At 38.9% G+C, this 19954-nt stretch overlaps 1 protein-coding gene across 1 annotated transcript in view; it reads right to left on the reverse strand.

Moving 5' to 3' along the window:
• The window catches only part of LOC107463422 (NAD-dependent malic enzyme 2, mitochondrial-like), a 7546-nt gene extending 4401 nt beyond the window's left edge, over nt 1–3145 (reverse strand). The window contains exons 1-2 of the mRNA XM_021125731.2: nt 3140–3145; nt 2001–2216 (exon numbers count right to left, since the gene is read on the reverse strand). Of these exons, the coding sequence (XP_020981390.2) occupies nt 2001–2216; nt 3140–3145 (222 nt within the window). The remainder of the gene's footprint in view (nt 1–2000; nt 2217–3139) is intronic.
• Between the last annotated feature and the right edge of the window lie 16809 nt (nt 3146–19954).

Genomic DNA, 19954 nt, shown 5'->3' on the forward strand with positions numbered 1-19954 from the left:
TGATTAAATCTTTCTATATTCAATTTCTTTCTCCAACAATGGTGCTTTCATTGACCACTCTATCTAATTTTTGGAATGGTTTGACGGACTCAAACATCATCCAAACTACCCCTGTGAGTGAGTATTACGACAAATTCACAGCTTATGCAAATCGTGTTCATATGCGTGATCATGAAATTTTGCTGCATTGCTTCATCAATGGGCTACAGATCCAGATTCACAGAGAAGTTCTCATTGAAAATCCAAAATCTCTTTTCTGTGCTTTATCCTTGGCAAAATTTTATGAAAAACAATTTGCAAATCAAGGTTCAGGTTCATCAGGGACTTCAACAACAAACTGCTCAACTACAACCACTTTTGATTTTCATGTTCAGCCACAGCAACAACAAGAAGACTCAACAGAATCTACAGAGCAAGCAGAATTTCAAATCTCAGATCTAAAAATCCAATCAAAATTTCAAGGTCCAGTTCCAGCATCATCAATCCCAATCTATGATATTACAACACAAGCAATTCAACAAGTAGAAGATTCAGAAGCACATATAAAATCCAAAATGTCTTTTCTGTGATCCTAAGTGTTCCTTGTATAGAGTTATTGAATTGAATATTTTATCCTAAGCATTTTATCTGTATTTTAACTATTAGTAAAATAACATGGAAATTGAATTGAAGCCTTAAATATAAAATGATTGAAAGAAAAATCAGCTAGCATATGGATACTTCTACTAAACACAAACAGAATAGCTGCAATGCATATTTATTTATTTATTTATCCCAACAATATAGTTTAAACAGAAACCATAGGAACGCCTACTCAAGAAGACATGCTTAGTTAAAAAGACAACAATTCTATCGTTAAAAAGGATAAGGACATATGGTATAGTTAAATCCCACAAAAGACAGTAAAATTTGAAATGAAAAATTTTCAACTTCTAAAACAAAGATGTTGTCTTGTATTGTTAAAACACCATGTTTTATTTTCAAGTTTATTGGGGCAAGCAAAAGCAATTAGAATCCTAAAAGCTGCATTTTCCAGAATCAGTTTCTCCTCTGTTTGTAGTAAAAAAGCCAAATGAAAATTTTTAGTTTAGAAGGGATGATTTTCTTTTGAAGCAATACAGTTATTATGAACTCATATAATGATTCTTCTTCACACAAACAAAAGCATACTGCATAAATGCATATGAAGGAATCTATCTCCTTAGCACCTTGAGTACTTATTGTTAAGAGCAAGGTTATGAGAACCGGACCGGTCAATAAACCGGTAGAGTAACTGGTTCACTGGTTCAATGGTTCGACCGAGGTTCAACCGGTTTAATTAAATATTAAATAAAATTATTAAAATTTAAATATATAATCTCAAATATTTAAAAAATATCATCAATCATTAATAAAATTATTTTAGAAAATTTAACATAACGCCAACTATCATCAAAATTTATCAAAATTCAAGAGAGCAGTAAAGCACCATAACAAAATTATGCCAGATTTCCTAAAATCAACCATCAACAATTATTCCAATTTCATAAAAATTATAAAAACCAAAAACTTAACACACTTAACAGTTTAACACAGAGGCAGCAACAAGCCTATTCTCCCCTTGCAAGAAATCAGCAATCCTCATCAATCAGCAACAAAAGTATAAAACAAGAAAATCTTTCAAAATAATTTTTTATAATTCAAAAATAGAAAAAATCAGAATCCAGAGACAAAAATTATACCATTAATCCAAACTCGGCCATCATACCACCATCAACACTAACTCAGGAGTAAAAGAAACAGCAACCAAGAATCAGATTTCAGTACCTCAATAAAATTAATAAAATAAGCAACCATAAATTGAAGCAAACATAGATTTGAATCATTAAAATACAAAAACTCAAATTCATAGAAATTAACAAAAGAAAAAAAATGAAGCAGAGTTACAGACGACAGAGGAATCAATCTGACATCAAAGGAAGGGCAAAACAGGCGGCGAGGAAAGAACGAAACTCAACTACCGGCAAGGGAGGAACGACGAGACAGAGACGAGGATCGAGCAAGTCCACGATAAAGAAGACGAAGACGATGGAGGAATTCAACTGCCCACACTTCGATCTGCAAGTCCACAACGAAGAAGACGAAGACGATGTAGTGAAGACGGCCACGAGCTTCGATCTGCAAGTGTAAAGGCCACGACGTGGAGGAGAAGAGAATGGATGGCCAACAGCTTTGAGCTAACCCTCTGTTTGTCACTGCTGGCGGCGAGGCACCCTCTGGCTGACAAGAAGAGTCGGCGACGGCGGAGGCGGTGGCTGCTGGCTGAGAGAGAAGAGGAGCTGGTGGCTGAGAGAGAGAGAGGGGGAGGGGGTAGTGCCGCAGTGGGTTAGGGTTTTTTCTGATGGAGGGGAATTGGGAAATTAGGTATTTATAGGATCCATTTTCTTTTTTTTTTTAATTATAATTTTGAAAACCGTTAAAAAACCGACCGGTTTTATCGGTTCACCGGTTAACCGCCGGTTCGACCGGTTTTTTAACCGGTTTTTTGCCAAACGGTTTTTGGCTTTATCCGGATCGGCTAGGTGACCGGTTCTCGGTTAATCCGATTGAACCGGCCGGTCCGGTTCGATTTTCAGAATCATGGTTAAGAGTGTATATATATATATATACTAAATCAATGCTTTGCCATCACATACATAAATAGTTAAATACTATTGGAATAAGTATATTTTAAAATTTACTAAAAGCCTAAATACAATAAGAAAAGAAGTAAGGAAACACCAAACATTATAAGATTGAGACTAACACCAAATTGACCACCCTGAGTTTTTAGCACATAATTATCATTACGTTCTTTTTTGTGGTAATAGTAATAAATGTCTTGCTTTAAGTTTAAAGATAATATAAAATTCATTATGCATTTCAAATAAAAATCCTTAATTTTTTAAAATCCCAGAATAATAATAACACTAACACTGAATCACTGATCTATGGTTCAAAATTACATAAATTAAAAGAGAAACAAATGAAACACAATTGAAAGTAATGTTCGTACCTAATGATTGTTAGGAGAAATAGATGATGTATTTGTGGTGCTATCATCATTCTCATGCAAGGCCAAAATTTCAAAAGCTTTGGTCCCAGAATCAATTGTACTAACTGTCATCTCAGGTAAAAACAACACAATTAAAACAACATAGTAGGACACACACAAAATAAAGGTAGGAGAAGAAAAGAATCCAATTAATTTTTCTGTTTTCTTATATTTTTATCTTAAATAAAAATGTAACTTTCCAATGTTCAACAGCAAGCCAAAGCAGAATTATATAAACTTTCAAAAAATATATAAACATAGTTGAGAGGCTAATATTTAAGTATATAAATATTTATGTCAAAGATGACTGTACAATAACTAAGTTTTCCAGCAAAAGAGAAGAGAATTGAGATCTACTTCAACAGACACAACATGGATGCCATCTACTTCTAGCTCCTTTGTAAGGAAAAGTTTTAGAAAATTAAAAGGCAATAATAAACCCAGAGATGAAATCATTTTGGCAAGCACATAAAGAGCATTTCAGCCAATTTTTGGTTTTCGATAGTCACACACTTCAGATCCTCTTCCAAATAATCAGTATTGGACTGAAAATAACAATACAAATTGGATTATTCATTAGTTCTGGTTAAGAAACGTATACAAATAGCCACAACTTGTAGCTGCAATGATGCAGTGGATACGGAAAGGGTATCAATTTCTAAAGTTTACATGTTTACTCACCAAATTGATTTTGAATTGAGTTTTACTATTTAAGTTTACCTAAGTTCCATAATTAGAAACCACAACTAAAGATCTATTTTGCATATTCCAATTATCAAAAATGAATTCTTCTAGGTTGTTGATATTAGATAAAAGTATTAAACTAACATCTTCCTTTGAAGGAGTCATGGACAATCCCAATCAGAAAAGATTGCTTTCAACCTGTTTTTTCTTATTTCAAAAACATAAAAACGCAAAGAATTAGTCTTCATCTCAAGACATTGTTCTTACCAAAGCAGTTCACACACAAATCAGCGAGTGTTCAAGTCACTGCCTAAACCAAATGCCTCCATCTGTGGACTAAGCATTTTCTCTTCTCTTCTTTCAGCATAAAAATCCAAGGGGTCGCTTTTGTTCTGCAACAACAGCCGGAGAACTTCCTAAACAAACTGTATCTGCAGCTTCAAAAATTAACGACAAAGAGTGAAGGTTCGAAATGATTCCACAATGGCACTAAAAGCCCTAACTAAATAACACCCCATTTGTTCATACAAACAATCATAGAAAAAGAAAAAATAAACTCAAACAAACAAAACAAAACAAAAATAATTTAGAGAAAAGGGTGGAGGCAAACAAACCGAAACCACTTGTCCGACCTGGTCGAACAAATCGTAGAGGTTCTCATCGACCTCAGATCCCCAATATACAACGACGTCGTAACGAACTGCTTCGACGCATTTGCAGCACCCGCCGCCGCCATCGGTAAAGAAGCGGCTGTTCTCTTGCGTCGTGGCCTCCACCACCGTCGTCACCTCAATCCTCTTCCTTTCTCTCTCGACGTAGCCTCCTTCTTTCTCAATCCATCACCGTCGTTGCCACCTTCTTCTCCTTCTTCGGTCGTGCTTCCTTTTGTCACTCTATTGTTTTCATCTTCTCTGCTTTGTTCTGCATTTCTCTGTCTCTCTCTCTCCTTTTTGTATTATCAGCAGTCACCGTTACAGCTTCCATCAGCAGCGAGCTCTTTGCTTCTTCTTCCTCGCTTGTGATATCTCCATATATTTTGAACCACCATTTTATGGGCAATTATAGCGTACAGATTTGAAGATGAAGATATGCTCTTTGATTCGTTGCACAGGTGACGCGTGAAAATCTGCTGGTGGTTGGGGGAGCAGCTCGCTGACGTAACTAAACGGCTTGCAGAGGTCGCAGAGCCGGTCTAAGTTGGTCCACATTGAAGCTAAGCTGATGGGGGAAAGGTGATTCCGGGTCAGCACAAGAATTCCGTTGAACGGATTAAATGAATGGACTTAGCTTTTATGGCCCCGTATCTTAAATTATTGTGAGTGGGTGGTGGGTTATTTTGGTACTAGGGGACTCAAACCCAAAAAAAAAAAAGAAAAGGGGTAATAAATTCAACACTTCCATGTCAATGTGGCCGTTTCTTTTATGGAAGTGAAAATGTTAGCAATATGTAAGCATTATATTAAGGTTTAATAATTCTTTTGGTGTGTATAGTATTGCATAATTTTTAATTAAATTCGTATATTTTTTATATCTTTTAATTGGGATCTGTAACAAATTTTGTTTTTTTAAATAGGTCCTTGTTAGCAATAAGTGTCTTAATTTTTTAGAGACCGAAATAAAAAGAAATTAGTACAAAGACCCAAATAAAAAGAAAAATAATGTAGGAATTCAATAAAAAAAAAATGTAGGTACAAGAACTCAATTAAAAGAAAAAGAACAGGGAGTTAATTATAAATTTTGCGAAACAATAAACCACAGGGAAATTAAACATTCTTTTAAAAAATGCAATGAAAATATGAAAATAGAGAATAAGACATAGCAATGTACGTTCTAAATATTTTTAGAATTTAATTACTCTATTGAGCCATGTAGTTTGGAAAATTTTTCAAATAAGACTGTATACTTTTTTTTTCTTTTAATGGGGTCCCTGGCTCCCTGCATTCATTTATTTTGTCAATGAAGTCTCTGTTAACAGCAGTTGACTTAAATGTAAAAACATCTAATTAAAACAAAAGAAACTGGTACCGGACCCAATGAGAAGGAAAATAAAGTATAGACACCCGAATTAAGAATTAAATTTGTGCAAGAACTCGAATAAAAAGGAAAAAACTATAGGGACCAAAGTCGAAATTTTGCGAAACGATAAGAACGAACAAAGTAATGAAACCTCTTTTTGAGTATATATAGGTCGGTTTAGGTAAATACCGAATCGCCAATGGAAAGATTTTGCAACTGATAAAATAACGCTAGACTTGCAGGAGCACGTTTCCGATGAGAAGGTTGATGACGTGCCCACCTAAAAATGTTAGATGAAATTTGTAATTAATTTATTATCTAGAATGTAAGCCCCAAATCCCATGAATCCCACTCCGTTCCCCCTTTGATAGCTAATCTCCCTTTTCTAATGCACTCTGTGACCATCTGAACGCAGTCTCCCCAAAAGAACAGTAGAGCTAAAGCCCCACAGTCTGACACGGCCGATGCCACCGATACCGCATGGTCGTCATGTCGTAATAAGTTCTATTGCGTCTACCAAATACTCTACCGTCTGTCTTTTCCGGCGGGTCCGCATCGTCTGTGCGCCCAAAACGATTTCGCCTTCCCCAACCCGCCACTTTCTGTCTTCCTTGCACCTTCACTGTTGTCTTCGGAATGTCACGCCATAGGAACGTGCTTCGCGGTTTCTCGCTTCCCTCCGATTGGTCAAGCATGAGGACAGGCACACATTAAAAATTGCAGCTCGCTTAATCATTTTTGTCCCGTTCGATCGCTGCCCCACCACTAGTGATCACTCGTAGTTGTCCTCTGTCAGTGTTCTTTGTGGGTTTTGCCGTGTTGTATCTCGTCTGTCTCTTGTTATTGTGGCGTGATGTTTTATTTTAATTTATTCTGTCGTGATTATTATATGTGAATCTGTTTGTAAGTTTGCGGGCATTGTTGTTAATAAACTGTATGACTTGTCAAGTAATTTCACAATCCGAAACAATTAAGGGTTGAAAAAGTGAGAGTGTGATGGAAAGGGAGGATCTTTTGCCAGATCAGGATTCAGGAGGATTTACTAGGTAAGAGCAACTCATGAGTGAGTTTGCGTCGGACGAGCTGGCGGTTTTGGGTTCAGAGAAAAAATGTAGAGGATTAGAGTTCCAAGTCGGACGGGTTGAATAAGTAATTAAAAATTCCATCTTCAACTTTTCAGTGGCCATCTTAGCATTGTCGTCGTCGAAATTTGGGTGCAATGAGGTTAGGGATACTATTGTCAAATTTTAAAATAATTCTACGGACTATGTGGTTACATGCAAATGTCAGAACCCGATTATATAATAATATATTTAGTAAAGTAATTAGTTAATAAATTTTAAATATAATAATCTAATTTTTAGTTAAGTAATATAAAAGAAGCTTTATTTATTTTATATTTTTATGTTATAGTTTAAAATATCATTTTAATAACATTTAGAAAATATATTTTTAATAAATTATATATAATGAAAAATATTTTGCGCAAGACATTTGTAAACTAATTTTTCATATATGTAATATTCTGGTCGAGTTAGAGAATAAAAAATGTAACTAGGAAAAAATGATCTAAAAATAATAAAAAATAAAAATTATGTTATTATAAATATATGATTATACATATTATATATATATAACTATAAATGTTAAATTTTTGAAATAATTATAAATTATTATCTACTTATTATTACTACAAAATAAATATGAATAAAAAAGACTAGACGAGAGAGGCTTGAGGTGGCATATATATTAGAGAGTCTAAAAAATAATGAAATGTATACCAATCTTAATCTTATATGAGTCACTATTACATACACACATATGATACATATAAGTAGCTGATACATATTATTTATTCAGTTTTTCTTAAGAAAATAAAAAAATATTTTCATGTATTATATATAATATTTTAAATAAATTATTTTTTAAAAATATTTTTATAAAAAATCATATTATATAATAATATCTTTAATAAAAGTAGTTAAAAAATTATATCGTATAATAATATTTTTAACAAAAATAGTTAGTTAATAAGTATTGGATATAATAATCTAATTATTTATTAATTAATTTAAAATCAGAATTTAATTATTTTCTATTTTTATGTTGCAGTTTAAAATATTATTTTAATATTATAAAAAAAATTTTCACAATAATTAATTTCAGTGAGTAAAAAATATTTATATTCATTTGTATTTCTATATTCTTTATATTTTTAATTACATAAGTTTGGTTAGTTTAGGTCTTACTAATATAAGTTAATAATATATGGGAAAATTTTTGTAAAATGCGATTAGGAAGATTTAATTAAAAATAACCTTTTGGAAAAATTTTAGGCTCCTCTCGCGAGATGCTAAGTTGACACTTCCTTTGTCTCTATTTATAAAATGTACATTTGCCTCCCTTGTAAGTTTTAAAAAATCTTTTCTTTAATGCATTTTAAATGTTTTGTGTTAACTAATTAATATAATTTGATCTGGATTTTTTTTTAAACAGTCGAATTTGTCCGTAAAATATACCTTAGTAAAAATTTTATTTTTACTCAATAAATTTTGCTGACCAAAATATACTTTAGTAAATTTTTTTAAAAGTATTTTGATAAAAATACAATTTAACCAATAAAAAAAATTTATTAAAGACTATTCTGATAAGTAAAATTTAACATGGCAAAACTAAAATTATATAAGGGAGGAAAATAATATACGTTAATATCGTGAAACTAAAAGTAAAATATAAAAAAATTATTTTGCATATTTTTTATAAAAGAATAATTTAATTATTAAATAACATTTGTAATTATTAATTCCTTAACAATCTTATGCCCAAAATATAATTCAGTAACCTCAAAGCTTTACTCAACTTACTTGCTCTTATTTCCACTATTCTCCAACACATATGCAATGCCAGCACAAAGAACAAGAAACAAATCACGTACTGCATAATCCTATACATGTTATAAAGGAGAGATCGAACGATATATCTTTTGGAATTTATGCAACAGCCAGAACACATCATTAATGGACACATATCGGAGATCAATGACAAGAGCCTCTAGGTAGATTGGTGCTTACCAGGATGAGGAAGAAAGGCAACCCCACTCCCACCCAGCCACGACAAATGAGGGATTCAGGCAGTCGGCCAGCAGCTTCACCACGTGATACCACCACCGCAGCAAGCGGATCCCACTTTCAAATCCCAGCGGCACCTGCACGTCCTGTGACGCCGGTAGACCAGCCAGGATTTAGGGTTTCCTTCAATGATATGAGGCTACTGAAGCGAAGACCCAAGTGCTACCTTTCGTGCATTTTTTTTTTGGCACCCCAAACATGGCCCAGGTTGTGAGCAACCAACAGAACACGGGATTTTCACAATCCCGTTCGATCTCACCCAATGAAACCGGCTCAGTTGCCCATCCCATCAGCGCCCTCAACTTCCTAAAAGCCAGCTGCATCCTGTATCATGGGAGCAACACGTGTCAAATCCTCAAATAATAAGATTGTACATCTGTATATCTATACAAACAATATCTGTACACTAGTGCGACCCCATTTTATTTGTGTACTCAATCAGAGAGAAAGACAACACAAGAATAAAAGAAGAGAAAGAGAGAGAAAATCTAAAAAAGAGTAGATTTTTAAACCTGAATGGAATCTGTGCACTCAAAAAAGAAAGATACCGCTTAAAATTTGTTTTCAAATTTTGATATCAAAAAACAGAAAGATTGCGCTCAACTTGATCATTCTTTTTACACAACGTATTGAAAACAATCCAACAAATAACCATTTACAGCATTAATTTTGAATTAATATTAAAATAATAAAAATAATTGAAATAGTTTTTATATAAAATTAATAAGAATAATTCACAGTATTTTATATAAAATTAATAATTAATAGTTATTAAATAATAATTTAATTAAATTTATTAAATTATTTAATGACATTTAATTATCACTCATTATATATTTATGTATAAATATATATAATACCTAATATGTTTGAATATTAGGGTTTTTTTGTTAAAAAGAATATTTTTTTTAGTTAACAATTATAACCAGCAACAAAACAATATATAAATAACAGTTAATAGTTAAAATCATCCTTGAAAGATACTCTGATCTCCATTTTGGTTTTCGAAAGACAAAATTAATCGAAATCGTCCTCGAAAGATACACGACTTGGTCACGTTAGTCTTTCCGTCAGTTGGATGATGATGTGTCACGTTAAGTACCACGTAGCATGATAACGTGATGGATTAATGCCTCGTGTCACAAGATGATTGGTTGACGTGTTAGATTATTGACACGTGGCTCAATTGACATGTAAAAAAGTTATTTATAATCGAAATAGTCCTTGAAATACGTAAACTATTTTCATCCTTAAAATTTTAAAAATTAATCAAATTAGTTCTTATATAATTTTTTTTATTTTTTCTTGATAATATTAAATTTGAAATATTTTTTGATACTACTAATTTTAATAAAAATGTAATTGACAAACAAAAAATTAGTAATTGTATCTTTTCTTTTTAAAAACTTTTTCAATAAAATTATCTCTCTACTTTAATTCTTCTCAAAATCTCTCTTATTCTTTTTTATTCTAAAACTTTTTTCTTACATTATTACATTTTGCTGGAATATATATATATACTCAAAATTAAAATTGTTACGATGGGTAACCGGAGGTTAATGGATTGGATTGTGTTGGTTGGCCCAATCGTCTGAAAGAGGAGGCCTGAGAGTGGGTTGACAGTCCAAGGGCTCCGTCCGACTTGTTTGTAAGAGAAGAGGGGGGTGGTACCTGCAAAGACACTCTGATGCCAAAGTCAGCAAGGGGAGCAAAACAGGTTTAGAGAGTATTGGGCTTCTGGTGATACCTGAGGAGTGTCAGTGTATTTATAGGGGTGAACCCATAACCACCGTTGGAGTAGTTCCACCTTTTAAGGGGAATAACCGTCTCTTTATCTTAGGGAAGTTGAGATATGGCTCCTGTAAGTGGTTAGAGAGATTCTAGGGGCAGTTATTCTCTTAAGGGAGGGTTTATCTGCCAGCTAATCCTCGTTCCCGACTTCTTTAGAGCAAGTCGTGCTGATCACCGACTTCGTGGAGTCTGGTTTGGTGTTAGGCGAGGCTCAACCCTTTGGGTTGGGCCTTTTTACTTGGATCCTAGGCCTTAGCGTTGGGCCAGGGTATGAACAGTGCCCCTACTCGAGCCCAATTTCTTTCAAGATTTGGGTTCGAGTATTCTAGTCGGGGTTGTAGTCGACTTGTTGGAGGACCGACGTGACCTTTCGTGACTTTTTGGTTCTCACAGTTACGTCTAATCAAGCGTCGCGTCTGTTAGGGATTTACGTAGGGATTGATTGCCTTGATAACGGTGCACTCTCATTAATGACTGCTCCATTTTTACCATTATGCCCCTAGTACATTTATAAATACTTTCCCTCTCTTTCGTTGTTTCGTTTCTGCGATTTTCAAATTTTTCTTCTTCTTCATTCGTTCGTGGTGCAACCTCCGTTTGAAGGCCTTTATCTTCCTTTCTTTTACTCCCGGATAAAGGTTAGCCTTTTCTTCTCTTCTCTACGAAATGCTTCTTACTTGCACGTTTTTATTTAGGTAGAGAGAAGTTGGTTCGTAGGTTCTGATTCCGCATCCCCCTTAGAGACCATGTTTTTTATTCTTCTTTTCTTTTTTCCTTTGTAGGTTTTACTCACCTTTTTTAGGAAAAACAATGGCCTCCGTAGAAATTCTTGCTCAATGGGTTGATGTCACGGTCTTAGGAGAGGAACCTTTGGTAGACGCCGAATTTATCACCCACCTTCGCACTCATCACAGGATTTGTACTTCTGAGGAGGATGAGCCGAAGTACGAGTTAATGGTCCCGAGTCCGGAGGACCGGGTGTGCTTCGGGAGGGCCACTGAGGCGGCCCCTCATTTCTTCTTTATGTACGAGAGCATGATTACCCGTTTGGGTGTTTTTCTTCCATTTTATGATTTCGAAATGTCTGTGTTACGTCACTGCCGAGTTGCTCCTACTCAACTTCACCCCAACTCTTGGGGTTTTTTGAAAATTTACCAGTTTATCAGCCAAGCCCTGGAATTTTCGACTTCCTTGAGGATTTTCTTCTATCTTTTCCATATAACCAAGCCCTTCAGTGGGCAAAATAATAAGCAGCAGTGGGTGTCTTTCCGAGCTATACAAGGTCGGAGAGTCTTCACCCTTTTTGACGAGTCCTTCCATGATTTCAAAAATTATTTTTTCAAAGTTCAAGCCGTAGAGGGTCACCACCCCTTTTTCCTAGATGAGAACTCCTCTCCTCACTTTCCTCTATACTGGCTGGAGGCCTCCCCCTGTGAGAAATATGGTTTGGATGATCTGGATGAGGTGGAGGCAGCCATTGTGGGGTTCCTCCGAGAAGTATGGGGGAGGGCCCCATATTTAGATACCAAGAAGTTTCTTCAGGGGTCTCCGGCCTTTGTCCAGGCACAACTAGGTAGCCTATATATATTTGTTTGATTTCCGACTTGTCTGACTTATTTTTTCCGACTTTGTCTGATCTTTTGGCTACTATTTGTTTTTACAGAGATGGCGAAGAGGAACTCGAGTGAGTCTTACCAGAGGATCCAGGAGGCCAAGGCGAGGTCCCAGGCCAGGACTGGTGGTGCCAGAGCAGATGTATCTCCTCCTCCTCCTCCTCCCCAAAATTTTGGGACTCCTTCTGAACCCATTGTGATTTCCTCATCAGCTTCTTCTCAGCCGCCCCCTCTCCCCGACCTTCTCCTGAGCCAGAGAGGAAGAAGCGCAAGGCTTTAGAGTTTGACTCTTCTTTTGAGGGTGAGGTAAGGTGGATGCTCCTGCATTCATCCGGAAATACATCTACCCCCATACCCGTATAGGTATGGATGATGTATCTATTCGGAACCACCTTACCACTCTGGCTGAGGAGAGTATCAGGGCGGCAGGGGTCTGTGCCAAATTCCTGGACATTTTTGAGAAGACCCCTCTTAGTTCTTTGGGTTCAACCTCAAAGGTTGAAGAGTTAGAGGGAAGGCTTCTCATGTACCAGGAGCATGAGAGGGAGTTGAAGAAGGAGGTCGCCAAATTGAGGGAGGAGAGAGATAGCCTTCGGGAGAAGGAGAGCAAGCTATAAGCCCAATGTAACATGGAGGTGGGCCTGAGGAAGACAGCACAGGAGAGTTACCAGAGTTTGTTCGAGGACCTTGTGGTTGTGAAAAAAGATTTGCTGAATGCTCGGACTGCCTACACCGAGTTGGAGGACACTATTGCTGAGGGATCTGAGGAGGCCTGGAGGATTTTTAAGGAGCAAGTCGGGGTCATTGCCCCTGACTTGGATCTTTCTCCTTTGGATCTTGACAAGGTCGTTATTGATGGGGCCATAGTTTATCCCCCAGTTCCCCAGGTTGTCACCGAGTCAGATTTGAAGACTCGGGGGCAGAGAATCATTGAGTCCCCTCCTCGTTCGAAGGATGCTCCGAGTTCCTCAAAGCCTCAAAGGTCATCCTCTCCGATTCCTATGGATACTTCTCTCCCTGGTCCTGACGCCGCTCCGACTACTCTTCCTGGCTCTGGTGGTGATCCGTCTACTCCTCTTCCGAAAAAATAATTTTATTGGCTATATGGGGCCCGGCCTGTGGGTCTCCTTTTTTAAACTCTTTATATTTGTTGCTTGTGGTGGTGGTAACTTGAACATTTACTTCTGGCTTTTTAAGGCCATAAACAAAATATTTATAATTGCCCTTTTTGGATAAGGATTTTATTTAACAAAAAATACCCTTTTTGGTATAAGGGTTTCAGCTACCTTTTTTTTTGTGTGCATGCTTTTCTGATTTTGATTTTTTGAAGTCCCCTTGATCTTTCCTGAAAACCTTTCCTTTGGCTTGTCTGTCTTTCTGAGCCTTTTCGCTTTAAGGACTTTTAGGACAGCCTTTAAGCTTTTTCCTAGGTTTTTCGATCTCTTTTTTGTTATTCCTTATACTTAACTTTGTTTTATTGAGTTCTTATGACTTAGGGTATTTTTGTGATTCGTTTTCATTTCTACTCGGTTTTTTCATTTCGACTTATGAGTCGGAATGTCTCTAGGTTTCTCACGATCAACTTTTATAACCTCTTTACACCGACTTGTACCTCGTCGTTTTATCCTGACGACCATCTAGGTCGGTTCATGGGATTTTCACGTTTTGTCGAGCTTAAGTTGGCGCGTTTCATAGAAAGACTTATTGCTACTAAGGGTTTTTGACAACATATTTTTCCTTAGCCTCTACTTTGATGCCTCGTTAAAAACCCTTCTCCAGAAAAAATCCTTTGCTTTCGGAAAAAAATCGTGAAGTTGGGAAAAGAGTACATCAGGGAGTAGAGTTCGCTTTTAACTGTAGTACCTTTTCATATTACAAGCATGCCACGACCTAGGTAACTCGGTGTCATTTAGGTCGGTCACTTTATAATAACCTTTTCCTAAGATCTCGCTGACTTTGTATGGTCCCTTCCAATTAGCAGCGAGTTTTCATTCCCCTGATTTGTTGAATCCAATGTCGTTTCTGATCAAGACCAAGTTATTTGGGATGAAGGTTCTTCGAATGACCTTTTTGTTATACCTTGTAGCCATCCTTTGCTTCAGCACTGCTTCTCTTATCTGGGCTTCTTCTCGGACTTCGGGGAGCAAATCGAGCTCCTCTTTGTGCCCCTGTATGTTTCCGACCTCATCATGGAGAATCACCCTTGGGCTTTGTTCGCTGATTTCTACTGGTATCATGGCTTCTACGCCGTAGACTAGTCGGAATGGCGTTTCTCCAGTGGCGGATTGTGGCGTTGTCTGGTAAGCTCATAACACTTGTGGGAGCTCCTCAGCCCAGGCTCCTTTTGCATCTTGTAGCCTTTTCTTTAACCCTGCCATTATGACTTTGTTGGCTGCCTCGACTTGTCCATTTGCTTGCGAGTGCTCCACCGAGGTGAACTGGTGTTTGATTTTCATACTGGCCACCAGATTTCTGAAGTTAGAGTCGGTGAACTGGGTTCCATTATCTGTAGTAATGGAATATGGTATCCCATACCTTGTGATAATGTTTTTGTAGAGGAACCTCCGACTTCTCTGGGCTGTGATGGAGGCTAGTGGTTCTGCTTCTATCCATTTTGTGAAGTAGTTTATTCCCACAATCAGGTATTTGACTTGTCCCGGGGCCTGGGGAAAAGGGCCTAACAGGTCCATCCCCCATTTTGCAAAGGGCCATGGGGAAGTTATACTGATCAGCTCCTCGGGGGGAGCCACGTGGAAATTAGCATGTATTTGACATGGTTGATATTTTTTCACAAATTCTCTAGCATCTTTCTGCAAGGTCGGCCAGTAGAATCCAGCTCGGATTACTTTCCTGGCTAGTGACCTGGCTCCGAGATGATTTCTGCAGATCCCACTGTGAACCTCCTCTAATACCTCGGTGGTTCTTGAGGTTGGTACGCACTTTAACAATGGTGTTGATATCCCTCTTCTATAGAGAATATTTTTCACCAGAGTGTAGTGTTGTGCTTCCCTCCGGATTTTCTTAGCTTCTTTTTCCTCCTTGGGGAGGATGTCGAATTTCATGTATTTGACCAAGGGGTTCATCCATCCGAGGTTTAATCCGGTTACCTCAAGGACCACTTGCTTTTCCTCTGCCTTTACCACGAAAGGTTCCTAGAGAGTTTCTTGGATTAGGCTTCTGTTATTCCCTCCTGGCTTGGTACTTGCTAACTTGGATAGAGCATCTACTCTGCTATTGAGATCTCGAGTTATATGTTTGACCTCGGTTTCCGCAAAGCGCCAAGGTACTCTAGAGTTTTTTCCAAGTACCTCTTCATATTTGGGTCTTTTGCCTGATACTCTCCACTTATCTGGGAGGTCACCACTTGGGAGTCGCTATATATCATCACTTTTGTAGCACCGACTTCTTATGCCAGCTTCAACCCAACGATCAGGGCTTCATATTCTGCCTGATTATTTGAAGCTGGGAATTCAAATTTGAGGGAAACCTCTATTTGGGTTCCCCTTTCAACCACCAATATTATGCCTGCACCGCTTCCTGTCTTGTTTGAGGATCCATCTACATAGAGTTCCCATGTAGTTGGCTTTTCCTCTTGTTCTCCTGCGTATTCTGCTATGAAGTCGGTAAGGCATTGGGCTTTAATTACCGTCCGAGTTTCATATCTCAAGTCAAACTCGGAGAGCTCTATTGCCCATTGAACCATTCTCCCTGCAACATCCGTCTTTTGGAGGATTTGCTTCATGGGTTGGTTCGTGCGGACTCTTATTGTATGAGCTTGAAAGTAAGGCCGTAGCCTTCGTGAGGCTACCACTAAGGAGTAGGCAAACTTATCTAGTTTGTGGTACCTTAGCTCGGGGCCTTATAGAACTTTGCTGATGAAATACACTGGGTGTTGACCGACCTCGTCTTCTCTTATCAGGGCTGATGCGATAGCTTTGTCTGCTACAGATAAGTATAGGACGAGGTCTTCTCCAACTATAGGTCGGGTCCGAATCGGAGGTTGACTCAAGGATCTTTTGAACTCCTGGAACGCCTCTTCGCATTCAGGAGTCCACTCGAACTGACATCCCTTTCTCAATAAGGAGAATAGTGGAAGGGATTTTAGTGCTGATCCTGCCAAGAATCTAGAGAGGGCGGCAAGTCGGCCATTTAGCTGCTGGACCTCTCTTAGGCAAGTCGGGCTTTAGCATATATCCTAGAAATTTTCCAGCTTCCACCGTGAAGGTACACTTTGCGGGATTTAGTCTCATCCCGTGTGACCTTATGGTGTCAAATACTTGCGAGAGGTCTGCTAAGAGATCGGTCTCTTTCTTAGTTTTCACTAGCATGTCGTCTACGCAGACTTCCATTAAACTCCCCAGGTGGGGAGCAAACACCTTGTTCATCAGCCTTTGGTATGTGGCCCCTGCATTTTTTAACCCAAATGGCATGACCATATAGCAAAAATTTGCTCTAGGCGTGATGAATGATGTTTTCTCCTAGTCTGGCTCGTACATCGGGATTTCGTTATACCCCGAGTAGCATCCATAAACTACAAGTATTGATATCCCGAGCTAGAGTCTACAAGGATATCAATACTTGGGAGTGGATAAGGGTCCTTGGGACATGCCTTATTTAAGTCGGTGTAGTCGACACACATCCTCCATTTACCGTTTTGCTTCTTGACTAGAACTACATTTGCTAGCCAGGTTGGATATTTGACTTCTCTGATGAAGCCGGCTTCTAGGAGTGCCTACACTTGCTCTTCCACTACTAGGGCTCGCTTTGGGCCGAGCTTGCACCTTTTCTGTTGTACAGGTCGGGACCCTGGGTATACCGAGAGCCTGTGGGACATAAGCTCGGGGTCTATCCCGGGCATGTCGGAGGCTTTCCAAGCGAAGAGGTCGGAATTGTCTCTTAGGAGTTTAGTCAACCCTTGCTTTAGGGTTTCCCCTAGGTTGGCTCCTATGTTGGTATTTTTTCCTTCCTCTTGGCCGACCTGTATTTCCTCAGTTTTTCCTCCCGGCTGTGGTCGCAGCTCTTCTCTGGCCCTCGCACCGTCGAGCTCTATGGTGTGGATTTCTTTGCCTTTTCCTCTCAGGTTCATGCTTTCATTATAGCACTTTCTTGCCAATTTCTGATCTCCCCTCACCGTTGCTATTCCCGCTGGGGTCGGGAATTTCATGCAAAGGTGGGGAGTTGACACCACCGCTCTGAGTCGATTAAGGGTAGCTCTGCCGATCAAAGCATTATATGCTGACCCTACGTCGATGACTATGAAGTCTATACTCAGAGTTTTGGATTTTTCCCCTTTTCCAAAGGTAGTATATAGGGGTAGAAATCCTAGTGGTTTTATTGGCGTGTCGCCTAGTCCGTACAAGGTGTCGGGGTAGGCTCTTAATTCTTTCTCATCCAACCCTAGTTTGTCAAAAGCGGGCTTGAAAAGGATGTCTGTCGAGCTTCCTTGATCTACTAGGGTTCTGTGGAGATGGGCATTTGCTAGTATCATGGTTATTACCACTGGATCATCGTGCCCAGAGATTATTCCTTGCCCATCTTCTTTTGTGAACGAAATGGTTGGGAGGTCGGATGATTCACCTCCGACCTGGTAGACTCGCTTGAGGTGTCTCTTGCGGGAGGACTTGGTGAGTCCCCCTCCTGCAAACCCTCCTGAGATCATATGTATGTGTCTCTCCGGGGTCTGTGGTGGTGGGTCTCTTTTGTCCACATCGTCTCGTTTTCTCTTTCCATTACCGTCCGACCTTTCTATGAGATATTTGTCAAGCCGGCCTTCTCTAGCCAGCTTTTCTATCACATTTTTAAGGTCGTAACAGTCATTTGTTGAGTGACCATATATCTTATGGTACTCACAGTAGTCGCTGCGACTCCCCCCTTTTTTATTTTTAATGGGCCTGGGAGGTGGCAGCCTTTCAGTATTGTAAATCTCTCTGTATACATCCACTAATCGAGACCGAGTTCTTCCTTCTTCTTGGGCTCCCTCTCCCTCTCTTTTGTTGAAGGAAGATGCCCAGGTCGCCAACTCGAATCTCTCAGTCTAGCATTTTCCTCCATGTTGATGTACTTTTCAGCTCTTTCCTGTATATCACTTAAGGAGGTGGGGTGTCTTTTAGATATGGACTGTGAGAAGGGACCTTCTCTAAGCCCATTGACTAACCCCATTATGACTGCCTCGGTGGGCAGGTCTTGGATTTCTAAACATGCTTTGTTGAACCTTTCCATATAGGCTCGTAAGGATTCTCCGACCTCCTGCTTTATTCCCAGGAGGCTTGGCGCATGTTTTACTTTGTCCTTTTGGATAGAGAACGTCATCAAGAACTTCCTTGAGAGGTCTTCAAAACTGGTGACTGACTTCGGAGGGAGGCTGTCGAACCACTTCATCGCTGCTTTCGACAGGGTAGTCGGAAAAGCTTTGCATCGTGTAGCGTCAGAAGCATCAGCCAGATACATCCGACTTTTGAAATTGCTTAAGTGATGCTTTGGATCTGTGGTTCCGTCATGGAGGTCCATATCGGGGCTTTTGAAGTTCCTCGGGACTTTTGCCCTCATTATGTCCTCGCTGAAGGGATCCTCCCCTCCTGGGGGGCGACTCTTCTCGATCATCGCGGGAGTTCCGACCTTTGAGGGAGGATTCCAACTTCAAAAGTTTTCTTTCTAACTCTTTTCGTCGTTCCATCTCCTCTTTTAGGTTCTTTTCCGTCTCCCTTTGTCGCTCACGTTCCTGTTCCAACTGTTCCAGGCGACTTTGGTGGACATGGACTAATCCCATGAGTTCAGTTGCATGGGATGGTCCGTCTTTTTCCGATTCGCGCCCTTCTGAGGAATTCACCTTCGGATTTTTGACTCCGGAGATAACCTCTCTATGCTGATCGTTGGTTCCCTGGTGGAGGGTCAGGTATGCGTCATTGTTTCCGGTATCCAAATTCTCTTGTTCAGAATCTGATTCCACATGACCCTCTTCGGGGGATCTGTCCGCCATCATTGGTTGATCTCTCGGGTCCCTGACAATGGCGCCAATGTTACGATGGGTAACCTGTGTTGGTTGGCCTAATCGTCTGAAAGAGGAGGCCTGAGAGTGGGTTGACAGTCCAAGGGCTCCGTCCGACTTGTTTGTAAGAGAAGAGGGGGTGGTACCTGCAAAGACACTCCGATGCCAAAGTCAGCAAGGGGAGCAAAACAGGTTTAGAGAGTATTGGGCTTCTGGTGATACCTGAGGAGTGTCAGTGTATTTATAGGGGTGAACCCATAACCACCGTTGGAGTAGTTTCACCTTTTAAGGGGAATAACCGTCCCTTTATCTTAGGAAAGTTGAGATATGGCTCCTGTAAGTGGTTAGAGAGATTCTAGGGACAGTTATCCTCTTGAGGGAGGGTTTATCTGTCAGCTAATCCTCGTTCCCGACTTCTTTAGAGCAAGTCGTGCTGATCACCGACTTCGTGGAGTCTGGTTTGGTGTTAGGCGAGGCTCAACCCTTTGGGTTGGGCTTTTTTACTTGGATCCTGAGCCTTAGCGTTGGGTCAGGGTATGAACAAAAATGTATGTATTTATTAACCTAAACAAAATTATATGTTCAAGATCAAAATTTATGTATGTTAACCTGAATAAAATATTATTTTAGATACCAAAAATGTGTTAATTAATTGATTAAAAAA

This window comes from Arachis duranensis, chromosome 1 (genome assembly GCF_000817695.3).
Source record: "Arachis duranensis cultivar V14167 chromosome 1, aradu.V14167.gnm2.J7QH, whole genome shotgun sequence".
Lineage (NCBI taxonomy): Eukaryota > Viridiplantae > Streptophyta > Magnoliopsida > Fabales > Fabaceae > Arachis > Arachis duranensis.